Below are 15,194 nucleotides of genomic sequence, written 5' to 3'. Positions count from 1 at the left end.
GCAGCCGGCCGGCAGCGGAGGCTTCTGGGCGCTCTAACCCCGGAACCACACCCGGGGAAGGGAAGGGAAGGGAGGGGAAAGGCAGCGGCATGGCGACGGCGTTCAAGTAAGCGCGGGGCGCCGGGGCGGCCCCTCGCGGCTCTGCCCCGCCTGGGCATGGCCCCCGGGGGTTGTAGGAGGATCGGGGAGCCCGCGGCTTCTCTCCTCGTCCTGGGACCGTGGGTTCTGCCTGCTGCGCGAAATGGGGTGTCGCGAGTGATCGGGAAATGCGGTGTCGCGAGTGATCGTGGGTGGGTGGGTGCGGAGGGGTGCTGGCCCCTGTGGCGGGGCTGGGGGTGGGATCGGAGGAGCCCCCATGAGACGCGGGGGCTCCGTGTGCCGGCTTCCCTGGGGATAAGCATGCTGCTCCGGAGCCCCCTTATTTCCTTCTGGGTACACGTTATAAAACGTGTGTGTGTGTGTAACAGCGCCGCTGTCAGTGCCTGCATCTTAACACGGCTGAGTGCGGGGTCACAACAACCCCATGCAGCGCGACAGGCTTGGGGCAGAGCGGCTCAAAAGCTGTGCAGAGGAAAAGGATCTGGGGGTGCTGACTGATGGTCGCCTGAACACGAGCCGCCAGTGTGCCCAGGTGGCCAAGAAGGCCAACGGCATCCTGGCTTGGATCAGGAATAGTGCAGCCAGCAGGAGCAGGGAGGTGATCGTCCCCCTGTGCTCAGCTCTGGTGAGGCCGCACCTCGAGTGCTGCGTTCAGCTTTGGGCCCCTCACTACAAGAAGGACATCGAGGCCCTGGAGCGTGTCCAGAGAAGGGCTACGAAGCTGGTGAAGGGCCTGGAGCACAAGTCCTGTGAGGAGCGGCTGAGGGCACTGGGGGTGTTTGGTCTGGAGAAGAGGAAGCTCAGGGCAGACCTCATTGCTCTCTGCAACTGCCTGAAAGGAAGGTGTGGGGAGCTGGGGGTCGGCCTCTTCTCACAGACAACCAGTGACAGGACTAGAGGGAATGGCCTCAAGTTGTGCCAGGGGAGGTTCAGGTTGGAAATGAGGAGACATTTCTTCTCAGAAAGAGCAGTCAGGCACTGGGACGGGTTGCCCAGGGAGGTGGTGGAGTCACCGTCCCTGGGGGTGTTCAAGGAAAGGTTGGATGTGGTACTTGGGGACATGGTTCAGTGGGTGACATTGGTGGCAGGGGGGTGGTTGGACCAGATGATCTTGGAGGGCTTTTCCAACCTTAATGATTCTGTGATTCTAAACAGGAGAAGGCTTTGTTCAAATACTGAAACAACACTTATAAGTTCTTTTTACCTTAATGTTGTGTGCTTAAAAAAACAATGCACAAACTATGTTGGCAATATCTGAGTAATAATAAACATAAATTATTTCTCAACTGAAGCATGAAGCATTTATTGCAGTTTTTATTTTTTTCTAAAGATTCAGAGAAAAATATACCATTTCATGTAGTTGTGTTAAACTGTTCTGTGCATCTGAATGCAGTCATTGAGCTACCAAATATTTCAGATACTGTAATAAAATTACACTTTCTGCAGGTCTTCAAAAAATTCTATATTCTTGCTTCAGAAAACATTCACTTTGACCTTAAAACTAATAGGTATTTAATTAATATTACTGAGGTGAAAGCTAGTAGCTTGTGTTAGGTGTATGTGCATGCAGATTCGTTATGGAGAAGAAGTATTTTGGAAAATGAATGAGAAAAAAGCTTTGTGTCTTCATCTTTACTGTTTCTTAGATCAGTCTAGAGTTTCCAAGTCTTTCATATTCGTATTTCATATTGCTAAGCAGCTTTGCAAGCCATCTTGATTCTTAGATTATTTTTTGTTGTAGGATAGCGCTTGCTTTTTCTTTTTGCTCTCTCTCCTTGGAAGCTTGTGTGTAAACATCCTTTCCTATTTATTGCAGAACAGTGGAACCGTTGGAATATTACAGAAGATTTTTGGTGAGTAAAACATGATGTGCATGTATAAATTGCTTGCAAGCAATTCTTCTTGTGTACTCAAGCTTTTTTAATTTGCATGGAAACTTGAAACTGTAGGGGAGAAACAATTCATTGAGTTGGGGAAAAATGCTTGTAGCTCTTCAGAACTTGTTTTTCTTCCTGTCTCTGTCACTGTTTCCGTGGCAGGTTGTGTTCCTGTTTAACTCCAGATGTGAAAATGCTTTTGTTGGCCTCAAAAGGAATCTGAGTTAAATTTGACCAAGGTGGTGGTGCAGGCTTGTGTCTAGTGCAAAGCGACTTGGCTTTCAGTTGCTACTAAAAGTAATAAAAAATATTGCTACTAACTGTGCTCACTGTAACTATGAAGGAGAGCCTTTTTTTTTTCCTGTATGCTTTACACTAAAATAGTATTGACTTGGAAATGAGCACAGCATTACTGCCATTAGTTTCATTTCTTGTAATTGAACCAAAAGTTTTGATTTTGAGAAGCTTGAAATTGTGATGAGTAATAGTTCAGATCTAACGTGAATCATAACAAATTGATGCTGCTTTTAACTGAAGATTTAGGTTCTGTTGAACAACTTCTGACTGACAATATTTAGAAGTTTGTTTTGTTTTGTTTTCACTCTAATATTCATTTTGAGAGCTCTGCTAGGCGGAGTTAAGGGATGGGAATTGCCTAAAAACTCCAAACAACGCATACAGGTAGAAACTCTCAGTTTAAGTTTCTGAATCTAGCCTGTAATACTTATCCTTGAAACAGATAATCAATCTATTGTTATATTTATTTTCTAAATCAGTTTCAATAAATAAAAAAACCCTGAACCTGCAACCACAAACAGGGCATCTGTTGATGAAAAACTGTCTGGAATGTGATCGAGCTTTTCCTAGCAATTTTGTAGCTGTGCATTTCCACCAAAATGGAGAATGCTTTTTATATAAACTTACTGATGTGTTATTTGATCAAATACGTCTGGTGTGTTACTTGATAAGAGTATGTTTTCTAATTTGAAATTTGTAATTTCTGTGTAGAAAGAGAACTGTCGACCTGATGGAAGGGAGCTAGGTGAATTCCGGGCAACCACTGTCAACATAGGTAAGTAGAATAATAATGATAATGTGGGTATTATTAATCTCTCATTGCAATAGCCAGTACCCTTAATGACTTGCTGATCAGATTTCTTGGTGCTTGAATTTTGAAACAAGAAAGAGGAAGGATTTTTATTTATAGTTCCAACAAACACTGAAAAGAACGCATGGTACAGTAATATTTTTGAACATTGTTCTCTGGTCCTGCCCCGGGCTGGTACGCACGGCAAAATTTAGGTGGTCTTAGAAGTGTGGCTCCTTCTAAGACCAGCAGCTTCATGTTCTGGATGCTGAAGGCAGTGTCTGTCCACATCCTGACCAGTGCACAACCGATGCCTGGCATCTTGAAAGGTGCTGACTCCTGGCCTGCGCTTTGTTCTAAGCTCGATGAGCAGCTGGCTCAAGTAGAGGCAAGATGCCTTATGTGCAGTGAGCAGCAGGCCTTAACTACCTTTCTTAGACCTTGCTGTGGTTTCTGAAAGAAATATGCAGGTTAGCATGCGCCACCACGGAATGATTGCTGGTTATTCCTGAAACAAATGCTGCAGATTTTTTCCATTGTACAGTGTTGCCTTTTCAGGAGGTCTAGCTCTAAGTCAGTGAAAAGGTAATCTGGTGATAACCGTCCTTGATTACTGGCTTAAAAGTTTTCCATTGATAGGATCTGATCTAGAGCTGTTTTACCTGTTTGTGTGGTAAAAGGTACGTTTTCATCTAGTAGAGCATTGACTGCTATTAATGTCAAGGATATTATTAGTTCAAGTTTGCATCAATGTACAAAACACAATCTGTTGTACATGAAAAAAATTGATCAAGCTAATAATGAGGCAAGCTTAATCTGTAATATTTTGGGAGAAAATGCTAGTAGTAAATTTTGGATAATGGATTCATCAACCCTTAGCTTGAATTTTAAGAATGCTAATAATCCAATATTCTGACTGTTTGATAGAGGGAGGGGATCTGTTCCCATCCTGGATTCATCAAGACTTTGCTTAGCCTGCGTTTAGTTTAAAATGACAGAGATTAAGCACTTTATAAAGGCGGATGTTAATTAATTTGAATGAAAGAAAGATTTGTATCGAACTGCACTTTTTCTCTTCAGGTTCAATTACAACAGCAGATGGGTCTGCCCTGGTGAAACTGGGAAATACTACAGTAATTTGTGGAGTTAAAGCGGTATGGTTGGTTTTGATTTTAACTTGTCTGTTAGCTGAATTTGTTTATTTTTCTGTAGAATGCATCTCCTGACGAATTACAATAATATGCCAGTCAGATACAATTACATTATTTCATGAGTTACTTTCGGGTCTCAGAGATAATATTATTTCACTGTCTAGTGCTGCTTGTACATTCTGAGAATGTGTATTTTTGTGGTGTGTACTGCATACGGGGAAAGATATGCACAGAAATACAGAGCTTTTATCTAGAAATAACAGACAGCAATTGAAGAGTTTCTGCAGACTGATCAATAAGTGGATTGGTAATTAGTTGGCTGGACTGTGAAGTGCCTTGTAGCCTCAGCTTTACTGGTGGCCTGCCGTGAACCCTGGGATAAATCACTTCACACCCCTGCATGCAGTGAGAGGTTTTCCCATTGGCAACATACAGACGGTTTGCTACCTATGAACTTGCAACTGATGAAAAAGAGCTCTTGTAAATCTAACTGCAATGATAACTGGCAAGAAAATGACGCTTCGTACTTAGAATAGCTGGAGAATCTTTCTGAACAAAATTCAGCTCTTCATTTCTTCCTTTTTTATTCCAGGAACTTGCTGCACCTGCGGTAGATTCTGCTAATAAAGGATATATTGGTAAGCTTTTTGGTGTTGTTCTTACTCAGATTTTTTTATTGCTTTAGCTAAAAGTAATGATGGGACAGATGAAGCGTGCTGTGAAGGCCTCTTTAGGGAAAGAAATTGGGTAAAGCTGTATTACTTGCCATAAAATCAGTTTTCAAACTGACATTCAGGAAGTGGTACTTCAGAAATTTCAGAATTTCCCTGCTCTGCTTGTGAGTTTTCTATGCAAAGCTACTTTCTCATTCCTGTTTCCAGACCGGGATGAAAATAAACCCTCAGTGAGGGATGTTTGTTAAGGGGAGAAAGGTAGTTCATCTATGAAAGATTGGGCCATGCAAGGTTGTGCAAAGGCACGTTATCTTTTGTCTTGAAGTCCCAGCAGACAAAAAAGGCTACACAAACTGCTTATTTCTCAGGGAACTGTAGAAATCCAGCATCCTCACTCCTGTGCAGAGTTTCTTGTGAAATAAAATCATTCAGTGGAACAGAGAGCTTATGTGAAATCCCCTTTTTTATAAGGTACCTCCAAAGTATGTTGTTTTCAGTGAACCTCATTATGGTCTGTGGATTTTTTTTTCCACAAAAGTTTATGCATGTTTTTGCTTCCAGTCTAAAGCATCAAGTTTTAATGGTTGATGAAAAGCAGATAGCATACCAGTAAAGTGACGCAGTGGGACGAAAATGGTGCTGTTGCTTTATCTAGTTAAGAATGCTTAACACTAAGGGAAGGGTTTGTGTGAGGTCATGATACTCACAGAAGGAATCCAAACAGAAAATGGTAAGTACAAGTATTTGCTTTTCTGTGGAACATACCTTTTCCAAGTACAGACTTCTACAAGCTCTTTAGTACAAACTCAAATGTAAGTATTTTTGAGGGGAGAAGTAGGAAGGCTTGACTGAAGAATTCTTGGTCTTGCTTTTCATTTGAAGCACATAAAATGGTATTAAAAGTGCATATTGTCTTATTTCTGTTTTTGATTTCCCATGCCATGATTTCTTTAGTTTATAACTGATGATTTTTGTTACCCAGTTCCAAATGTAGAACTGCCATCCCTCTGTTCAACAAGGTTTCGCTCTGGACCTCCTGGCGAAGAGGCTCAAGCAGCAAGCCAGTTTATCGCGGATGTGATTGAAAAGTAAGGACCATCTTACTGCAATTACACCACAAACAACTCTGCAAGACAGTTTTCTATTTGCTGTTTTACTTTCTCGTTTTATTTTAGTTCACAGATAATAGCAAAAGAAGATCTGTGTATTGCAAATGGCAAGGTAAGTTGTATCTCCATATAAAGAAGGGCATACTAGCAAGATCATGGTGGTTAAGATGTTAAAGAAGGTATTGGGGGTTGTAGTTTTGTTGTTTTTGTTGTTTTTTCAATTTAGATAGCTTGGTTTAGGTCTAAAGTGTAAAATTTTGTTCTTATGAAAGAAATAAGTATCTTTGTTTGTGTGGCCAGTGTTTTCTTAGATATTGCACCATTTGCTTAGCTGCTGTAATAATTCACGTGTGCAAACCTTTTTTGATAGCTTGCTTGGGTGTTATACTGTGACATCATATGTCTGGACTATGATGGAAACATCTTGGATGCCAGTGCCTTTGCTTTGTTAGCAGCATTAAAAAATGGTAAGTCTTCTCTAGAGTAAGAAACACACTCTGATTGCTGTTGCTTGGAGAAATACGTTAGTTTTTAATCATGAGGGAAAATAATTGCTTCACAATTCCTTAACTCTGCTTTTTTCTGTCACCTAAATTCCTAAATTGGGAATACAGAGTGGAACTGATGGTAAGGATTCCATAGATACGTAACAGCTGGGCAGTAAGATCTTTTTGTACGTATGTTCTTGCTGTCTTGTAAGATTAATAGCCATTCTGTGTGTTCTGTCTCAGAAATCGGAACCTTTCAGCAGCGGTCACAAACGACTTTAATGTCTAGTAGAGCAGCTTACCTTGTTCATCTGTGTTGTGTAGGCAGAACAAGCTGCTGGGAGCTTAGCTTATTTTGTCAAAACACAATATTTGTAGCTTCATGCATTATAGTTTGAAAGAACTGTTTTCATGCATGCTAGATATGTATGATTATTCACAAGGTGTGGTTTATATACGCATGTAGGAGACAGCATAAAGAGTTAAGAGAAAGGCTTCCTTTTCTAAGCATGAATTGCTTGCCTTTGAGTTCCCATAGCTAATTTGCTCTTGATTTCCCTGTCTCCATTACTGGGTTGTTAGAGTGAGAGTGATCTTAAGATTGGATTGTGCTTTTTCTACAGATGTATAAAATACATGAGATGAGACTATATATATATGTTTTTTTTTTTACATGTCCTGTAGGCATTTTTTGGGGAAAAAATGCTTTTTGTTCCATTTGAGACTAAAGGTGTTGTAATCGTACAGTATTTTGGAAGCAGAAAATGCTTCCATGTAGGGAGGAACGTTACTTTCAAGAGAAAAGTGAAATAGTTACATGAACAGCTAGTTTTAAGCTAAACACTTTCCTTGGATTCAAAAAATGTAACACTAATAATGTAACCAAAACCCCCTTCTCATCTGCTTTCAGTGGCTTACCAATATGGTAAGAGGACAGCTTGAATATTTCAGTGGTCTAGGACATCTGTAGGCCTATTGAAAATAGCAGTGTTTAATATTTTACTATTGTCATTTTTTCATCTCTTCAGTCCAATTGCCATCTGTTACTATAAATGAAGAAACTGGTTTGTCGGAAGTTAATTTAAAACAGAAGAATCCTTTGGTTATCAGAAAGCATCCAGTTGCCACATCCTTTGCTATATTTGATGAGTAAGTTCCTAACTGTTTTGTACTTATGAAAACAACTGTGAATCTAAAAGAAATAGTGAAAACGTGAGGATGCTACTGGTGTTTCTGCACTTCTCATCCACTGCTGCTGGTGAAGGACGCGAGGGTTCAGGCAATGCTGTTTCGCTTGCTCTTATATCCAAGGTGTGTCTCGCTGAACTGATTTCTAGTTCTGCAGTATAAATGAGTATGCAGCAAAAAAAAACACCAAAGTTTGTCCAACTTCCTCCTGTGACTTCAAGCAGAACTGTTTCCCAGCCTAAAGGACAGGCATAAAAGTACTCTAGGGTTGAAGGTTTTGGAGAAGGTATTGATTTATGTTTATGCAGTATCCTTGAGACAAATGAACGCAACTAATAGAGTTAATCTTGTAAAATTTTATGTACATAGCTTATACAAAAGACAGTAGTTTTTTGAACAGATTATATGAAGGGTTTAGTCAACAGAGGAAGTAAAAAGTACCGGTCCACTCAAAACAATAAAACCTCTGGATAACTGAAAACATAATTACCCAAGATGAAGTATGACCAGCACTCTTAAGTCATTGTTCCTGTACGTAAAGAATCTGATTATAAGAAGTCAAAATAATCCCATCTGATAACTTGACTCCTCATCTGAAATTGTTTATTGGCTCTTCATTAGTGTAAGTATGTTATTTAAGTGTTCTGTTGCTGCATAGAAGAAAAGTAGAGAATCAAAAATACGGTATTTACTGTGCTATCAATCCATTTAAATATTTAGAGACGTCAGGCGTTTACGGCACATTTAGCTGTATTCACAGAAATTACTGATAGGCCCTTTGATTCAACTGTGGGACGGGGTGAGGGGAGTGCTAAGCTCCAATGCTGATCAAGCGATTACCAAATGAATCAAAGCAGAAAGTTACAGGCGCGCTGGTGCAGAGCACTGTGGAGCTCCACAGCATGATCCCTGCGGAGTCAGCCTGTACATAAATAAAGAGCCAGGTCTGATGCATCCAGCTCTCGGTGGGTTCAGGTTTCCTTTGTCATGCTGCACAGGACTGATGCTGCACAGCCTGTGTGGGTAGAATAAAAAAGTAGCATTTTTGAGTAGCATAGCTAAGGACTGTTATTTTTATTACACTGTTGCACTGAAAGAGCAATCTGAAACTGTTGGTTAAAGTGTAAATTACCCAGGAGAACTTTTTAAAAATTATGCATTGCTGCATGAGTTTAAATCAAAAAATTATTCCAATTATTTAATGGGCATATAGCCTTACTGCTATTCCCCCAGAACTTGCCATAATCATCCAGTCTAGGTGCACTGTAGCTGGTAGGTTGAAGTCGATTGCATCAATCTCTCACACAAAATTTAGTTAACCCACGTGAACTGAGGCTTCATGAAAACTTCAGGTATAGTCCGTTTGGCTATATCATAACTCAGAAGCGAAACGTTTGTAGTACCATTTTTTTTGTTTGTTTTGTTTTTGAAAGAGAAACTAAGCCTGACGTGTTGTTGTTTGGCTTTTTTAAGTTCAAGCTCTTGTTGTGCAAAGTTGTCTTTTAGTTGATATCCTTTTTTTCATTGGTTTGCTCAATTTTTAACTTGAAAACTAGTATTTTCTCCTTTAATGATCTGCATTGTCTGATGTATTTGACAGCTTATTTTGATTTCCTTAAGGTACCCAGTAACCATTTTTGAACCATTCACAGTCTGAGTGATGTTAGAGCTCTCTGACAAACAATTGAGAGCTACTTTGGTGAATTTACAGTAGGAAATGTATTTTGCCTTAAGGTCTGATATAGATTAATGAAGGCTACACCTAAAAACATCGTCTTTGCTTAACTATGAAATAAGTGGTTGCGTACTGCAAATAACAATTTTAACGGTATTTTCCTGCAATACCACAGGTCTATAAAACTTGCACATAAAGATGTATTTTGACAGCTGGTATTTTAACAGACATATACACTATTTCCCTTTTTTTTTAAAACTAGTACATTGTGGTAAAAAAAAAACACAGATGAGTTTGAACACTAAATCAATCTAGAATTATTTTATAACACTACATTAAAATTAATTAGCAAATGTATTTTGCAGCCATGTTTAAGGAACATCATGTACTAACGTCTGCATATATTTTCCTTTCAAAAGCACCTTACTCGTAGTCGATCCAACTGCTGAAGAAGAAGACTTAGCAACTGGAACAGTAACCATTGTAACTGATGAAGAAGACAGACTCTGTTCCGTCCATAAGCCAGGTACTTCCAAGCTCATTGCACAGTAACCTATGAAGAAGATCGTCTTTTCTTGACCTATATGCTATATAGCCGCTTTTCTTTGTAAAATGTGTGCGTTTTATGACAACAGATTGCTTAAGTAATGATTAAACCACTTACTCTTGAAATTCATTTTGAAAGAGGTGGCATGAGTGACATTTAAAAGTCATAGCTTATCCTGCACATAGCAAAGGACAAATCTTGAGCGTGCCTACTGTTTAGCTTCAGCGTGTTTGTTTTCTGTGCCTGAGGCTATAGTTGAAGTTGTATACTCTCTTAGGTGAAAGTTAGTTGAGAGAATTACTATATTAATACCCTGACTTGGAAAACACATGTAAGGATACTTAACTGAAGCGTAAGTGGAAAATCAAATTGTTCCTTTCGATTCTTAGGTGGAAGTCCTCTGACAGGAGCCAAGCTTCAGGACTGTATCACCAGAGCCATAACAAGACACAAAGAAGTAAAGAAGCTGATAGACAAAGTAATAAAAAGCATAAAGCCGAACTGAACAAAAGGCAAGATCTTTTCAAAAGTGGATTTGTAAAAATTGTATTTGTTACAGTGTTCACAAACCTTTTTATACTAAATAAACAAATACCAATACTACATTTACAAAGTTCATTTTTTCTAAAATGCTTTTCACCCTTATACTATGTACAATGCTGCTGAATGGTAAAAAATACAAGATAAAACATTCTGTTAAAAAATTAAGTGACTTAAAAGGAAACCGGACCCTAGCTGCTTTATCAATGAAGTCGCCACGTTATATAGGGGTAGCTTCCAAAACCAGTTTATTTCAGTGTAATGTCAAATGGCCGGTTTCCCACCAGTAATATAAAACACTGATTTGTTTTTAAGCTTTCTCCTTTTTGAACTGGAAAAAAAAATCACCTTTGAATCATTTTTATAGAGAAAAAAAAAAAGCAAGTCTCAGGATTTTGGAGGGGCTGGTGTGCCTCTTTTCCTTTTACTTTTTGAGTGGCTGCCTGAATGCTGTTGATGTCGCAGGTGAGCTGCTTGTGCTGCTGCTGCTGCCGCCATAGCCATTTGATGCTGCAAGAATCGCAACTGCTGCCACGAAGGAGAAGGGGGAGAAAAAGCTTGTTAGTGTTAGCTATGAAGCTATGTTTCACATCAGAAAGAATGACAGGAAGGTGGAAAAAAAATAAACTGAGGAGGCACTAGGTTAACAAAAGGAATACATCATGTACTTGGGCAATGAGTACAGTCAAGCAGCACCAGTGGCACAGAAGCCTGCTGAGGGCATATCTAACACTGTACACGTTCTCAGACAGCTGTTTCTTTGCCCTTTCTCTCCATTGCAGTAACTGCAGTAACTCAGCAACTTCAGTGAACATTTGGTGACAGTACATTTTTAGCATCGTACCTTTTCTGTGTATGTAGTGTTTTCTTTGTGTATCACAAGAAGACCGTGTGCTAAAAGTATTTTAATATTTTCGTAAAGCATCTGAATAACAGAATGCTAAAGGAATGCTTTGTCAGAGATGTTGTATATACTGACTGTAGCTGTGCTACACTGGAACTTACAGGTGCTTCAAGTGTCTTTATTTTGCAATCCTAATGGCACCTGGCAGAGCTTATTTAGTAATGTGCCACAAGCACTCCTTGAATGTTATCAAATCAGGAAGGTGGATGGCTTAAATGAATAAAAATAAAGGCAGTGCTCCAAGCTGAGAAAACTACAGATTTCAAGTCTTTCATGATAGTTTGTCTGAATTCATTTTTTTTTTTTTTTTTTTAGTTTTAGACTGTAAAGACAGTTTTTAAAAAAAGGAGATTTTTTGTTTTGGAGCTGAGAATTCTTTTTTTTTTTTTTTAAACAGAGCGAAGTTGCTGGATTACTTGTATCTGTTGCTGCTGCTGCTGCAAGGCTTGTTGTTGTTGCTGTTGTAAGGCAGAAGAGAGCTGGAGTCTCTGCTGAGGAAGGCTTTGCCCAGGTCTGTTCACGGCAGAGCCAAGCTGAGACAACACTAAGAAAGGAGAAGGGGAAAGCAGGCAGGTCAAAGAGGTCAGGTTGAGTTTGTCAGGGTTGGGAAAGGAAGGCATAGGAATAGAGTGTAACAGAAAGGGAGGATCAACAGAATTAGTTTAAGTAAAATTGGAAACAGTGCAGAATAAAATATACATGATATACGTACTTGGTTAGTTAGAACATAATTAGATTATGAAGTGCTCGTGGAGACACAAAGAGGTTTCTCATACTGGATGTTAACCACACAGTTAAAGAAACATTCTTCAATGAAGTCTGGCATGGAATTTTCCTGTATTTTCTTATCGTATCAAGTGTGACTTACTCATGCGATATAACCAATTTATTACACTTAACTGCCAAACAAAGCAGAGAAGTGCACGCGTTGGTAGTGGAAGTCAAGTATTTCTTGTATAATTCATGTGCTGATAATAAATAGCAAGTTGTTCTTTAAGACTTCCGTAAGACCAAACTTCATTTCAGTGTGAATTTATCAACATACACACTTAAATACAAAAGGAGGCTCAGCAAGCACATACCTGTGGCTTGAGGTTGCATAAAATTCCCTACTCCAGTCAGGTTAATAACAGCAGCTTGTTGGGCAGATAATGCCTGATCTTGATTGGATGGACCTTGGTCAGACCCCTAGCAAAAATGAAAAGCTTGATCCTTATTACCAAACTCAGTACCAATAAATAAGTAAAGCCAGCGTGACGACAAGCTTCCGAAGTGCCATTTAAAAACATTTAATTCTACGTTTTACAGTGCATGTAGATACAGGCTACAATGTAGCCCCTACTGAAGTATAACAAACGGATGCCGAATGCTTCCAAACAGCTGTTTGGCAGAAACGGAATTATGGCAGTGACTCAGAAGTACCATGCAGATATCTGCTTCCCTGCTGTCAGTCAGTAGAGATTACAGTTTATGGTTGTAATCTTAGCGCATTTCCTCTCCTGCTCCCCACCCCTCAAAGCCTTCAGGTGACACCTGAAACCATCCACATGCAAAGGTCCTAATCATAATCAAAACGTGAAAAGTCTGAAAACTTACATTCACATGTTCAGACTGTCATATATGCCTTAATGTAATTAAAAAAAAAAAATATGAACTCTGCTTTTAAAATTTTGCTTTCAGAACAAAGTAGCCCTGACACTAAATGGAATTACTGGATTCTGATCTAGTGTTTACTGACATTAAGAGTGCTGAATTACGACCTTTTCTTGCATTGATCCAAATAGCAGGGAAATAAAATATTACACATGATTTAAGCAAACTGCATGGCTTATCAGTCATAAGGAGGGAAAAAAAAAAAACGAGTTTTTGAGCTGGTGCATTTCCAGGAATTGCAATGCTTCTTTAGAATGACCACATGAAATAATACCGCTAAGATCTAGGTAAACTCGGCCAAAAGACTGAACATCAAGACATACATCATCATCTTGGTGAAGACAATGAAGACAGACTAACAAAGTCATAGAACCAGCATCTGGAAAGAAACAACCCTAAGTACGAACAAAGTAGGTATACTAGTGGTAGCACAGATTTTTTTTTGTCTTTTGGTACTAAAGTTTTTTCCACTAAGCACTTGGATTACAGCACTGTGAACATACATGTTCTTGTCCTTAGAGTGAGTTAAGGAATCTAGTGTTCATAATAGCTCATTTTAACCTAACAACCTTAACCCTGAACTATAATATGTAGTAAGAAAACCATTCCTTATGGCAAGTTAGCCAATACAGAGATTGATTTCTTCCAGAAAAACCTTTCTGCCACAGAAAGGACTTAGGCTCAAATCAGCCTTTGTGTAAATGTCCTTAAAGTTAGCATGTAGAAAATAAAACACTAGAATATGAGCTTGAATTATATATATGTATGTATATAGTTTGTTAATCCAACTAGTAACTGACATTTGGATTCTGAGAATAAGTCTGGAAGTCTCCTATTAAACCGTCACACATTTCAGAACGAGGCCTGTGACACAGGAGACTATACACCATGAAAATATTTTAAAGAGTCATCTTATTTATGAACAGTCTACAGCAGCACAAGCAAAATTATGACAAAGCGAGTTGTGTATCCACAGAGACAATTTGGTAAACAAAAGTCTTGCACGTTTGGGGAGATGAGAGCTTGTGATTGTAAAGAACACAGAAGCTGAGCAGCTGGTTTTCCCAAATTGCTGCACCAGTGCTGGAAAGACCTTTAGGCACAGGTAGAACTAACCACTTAAAATTTTTCATTTTGAGAATAAAGCGGTTTCCATCAAGTCTTTAGACTTCAGAGATTAACACCTTTAACACTAATTACAGGCAGCAGATCAGTAAGTGTCTTAAGATAACTTTAAAGCCAACTGATGTATTTATTTCTCTGGTGCAGAGAGAGCAGTTTTGTTACACTACAGGAGTGAAGATCATACACCAGCTCATAGCAGTTGTGAGCTACGAAGTTTTTGTTACTCAGTGGTAATCCTGTCTGTGTTTCTTCTCTGTTTGTCTATGGTATCTGCTAGTTATGATAAACAGAGCAAGACTAGGCTAATTTTACACCACTCACAGTGGGCTGGCTCTTTTAATGTTGGAGTGAGGCAGTGCTTAGCTGCTTTGTTACAGCTCTTCTATACAGGATAAAAATAAAGGAGTATAACCCAGCTCCAGCCACGGCAACAAAGCCACTGCGGTCTTTTGCAGTTCAACAAGGTTTTGGAGGAAGACTTTCCTCCCTCTCTGTTACAGATCTGTTGCATAAAGGCTCCTTTATTGTTGAGATGGTGAGAATAGGAGAAACTGATTCCTCCATGCACCCCAGACTGAGGGCTGTTAGCAACACACCTCTTCTCCCTGAGAAGAGCTGAGGGCTACAGGTTGTAGGCTGCTGAGACTGCTGCTGCTGCTGGAGCAGGTTAAAAATAAATGAACCACCTGGAAGCTGTTGAAGATTAAAAACAAAAGGCGTAATTCAATCAAACTGCTGCATTTCCCTCTGTCCTAGGATGAACGTGACACTGATAATGATGTATTCCTTGGAGGTTTTTTGGAAATCCTTTAGAATGAATCGGTTTGCAACAGCTGTTTTGTGAGGAAGCCTCATGCTCAAAATAAACCTGCATCAATTGTAGCTGGATTATTTTTTTTTTAAACAGGAAAATACTTTTTAATTATTCTATTTCAACTAAAATAGCAGAGATTGTACCGATACTGGAAATGTAAAGGATGGTCTTCAAAAGCACTGTATAGTAGTTTCACATTCTGAGTATGTCACTGAAGTTTAATAGATGCTTCCAAAAAATAAGCTGAAGGTCTGATGCAAGAA

At 39.4% G+C, this 15,194-nt stretch overlaps 2 protein-coding genes across 9 annotated transcripts in view; one reads left to right on the top strand and one right to left on the bottom strand.

The window, feature by feature from the left end:
- The first annotated feature begins 8 nt into the window (after window positions 1–8).
- EXOSC8 (exosome component 8) lies at window positions 9–13,735 on the top strand. Of its 2 annotated transcripts, XM_066989689.1 has the most exons (12): window positions 9–106; window positions 1,916–1,952; window positions 2,985–3,048; window positions 4,144–4,217; window positions 4,807–4,852; window positions 5,871–5,976; window positions 6,064–6,109; window positions 6,368–6,464; window positions 7,514–7,634; window positions 9,768–9,874; window positions 10,285–10,407; window positions 11,737–13,735. In XM_066989689.1, exons 1-11 carry the CDS (start codon window positions 90–92, stop codon window positions 10,398–10,400), a joined length of 831 nt encoding a protein of 276 aa, XP_066845790.1. In that variant the 5' UTR covers window positions 9–89; the 3' UTR covers window positions 10,401–10,407; window positions 11,737–13,735. The 2 variants fall into 2 exon arrangements, with proteins under 2 accessions (XP_066845790.1, XP_047937146.1); XM_048081189.2 differs by lacking the exon at window positions 11,737–13,735 and having other exon boundaries at window positions 10,285–10,500.
- The window catches only part of SUPT20H (SPT20 homolog, SAGA complex component), a 35,351-nt gene continuing 30,582 nt past the window's right edge, over window positions 10,426–15,194 (bottom strand). For 6 of the 7 annotated variants that reach the window (XM_066989682.1, XM_066989687.1, XM_066989683.1 and 3 more), the window contains exons 22-23: window positions 12,422–12,527; window positions 10,426–10,963 (exon numbers count right to left, since the gene is read on the bottom strand). In XM_066989682.1, the coding sequence (XP_066845783.1) occupies window positions 10,860–10,963; window positions 12,422–12,527 (210 nt within the window). In that variant the 3' untranslated portion in view covers window positions 10,426–10,859. The remainder of the gene's footprint in view (window positions 10,964–12,421; window positions 12,528–15,194) is intronic. The other variant, XM_066989684.1, reaches the window with a different exon arrangement.

The sequence above is a fragment of the Anser cygnoides genome, chromosome 1 (genome assembly GCF_040182565.1).
Source record: "Anser cygnoides isolate HZ-2024a breed goose chromosome 1, Taihu_goose_T2T_genome, whole genome shotgun sequence".
Taxonomy (NCBI): Eukaryota; Metazoa; Chordata; class Aves; order Anseriformes; family Anatidae; genus Anser; species Anser cygnoides.
Note: the sequence above shows the minus strand (reverse complement) of the source record. Positions and strands in the feature narration are given on the sequence as shown.

Excerpts from the sequence above, each read along its gene's own strand:
- EXOSC8 (XM_066989689.1), top strand. Across the intron at positions 4,853-5,870 it reads TGCTAATAAAGGATATATTG|TTCCAAATGTAGAACTGCCA; the intron begins GTAAGCTTTTTG and ends TTTGTTACCCAG. Across the intron at positions 6,110-6,367 it reads TGTGTATTGCAAATGGCAAG|CTTGCTTGGGTGTTATACTG; the intron begins GTAAGTTGTATC and ends CTTTTTTGATAG.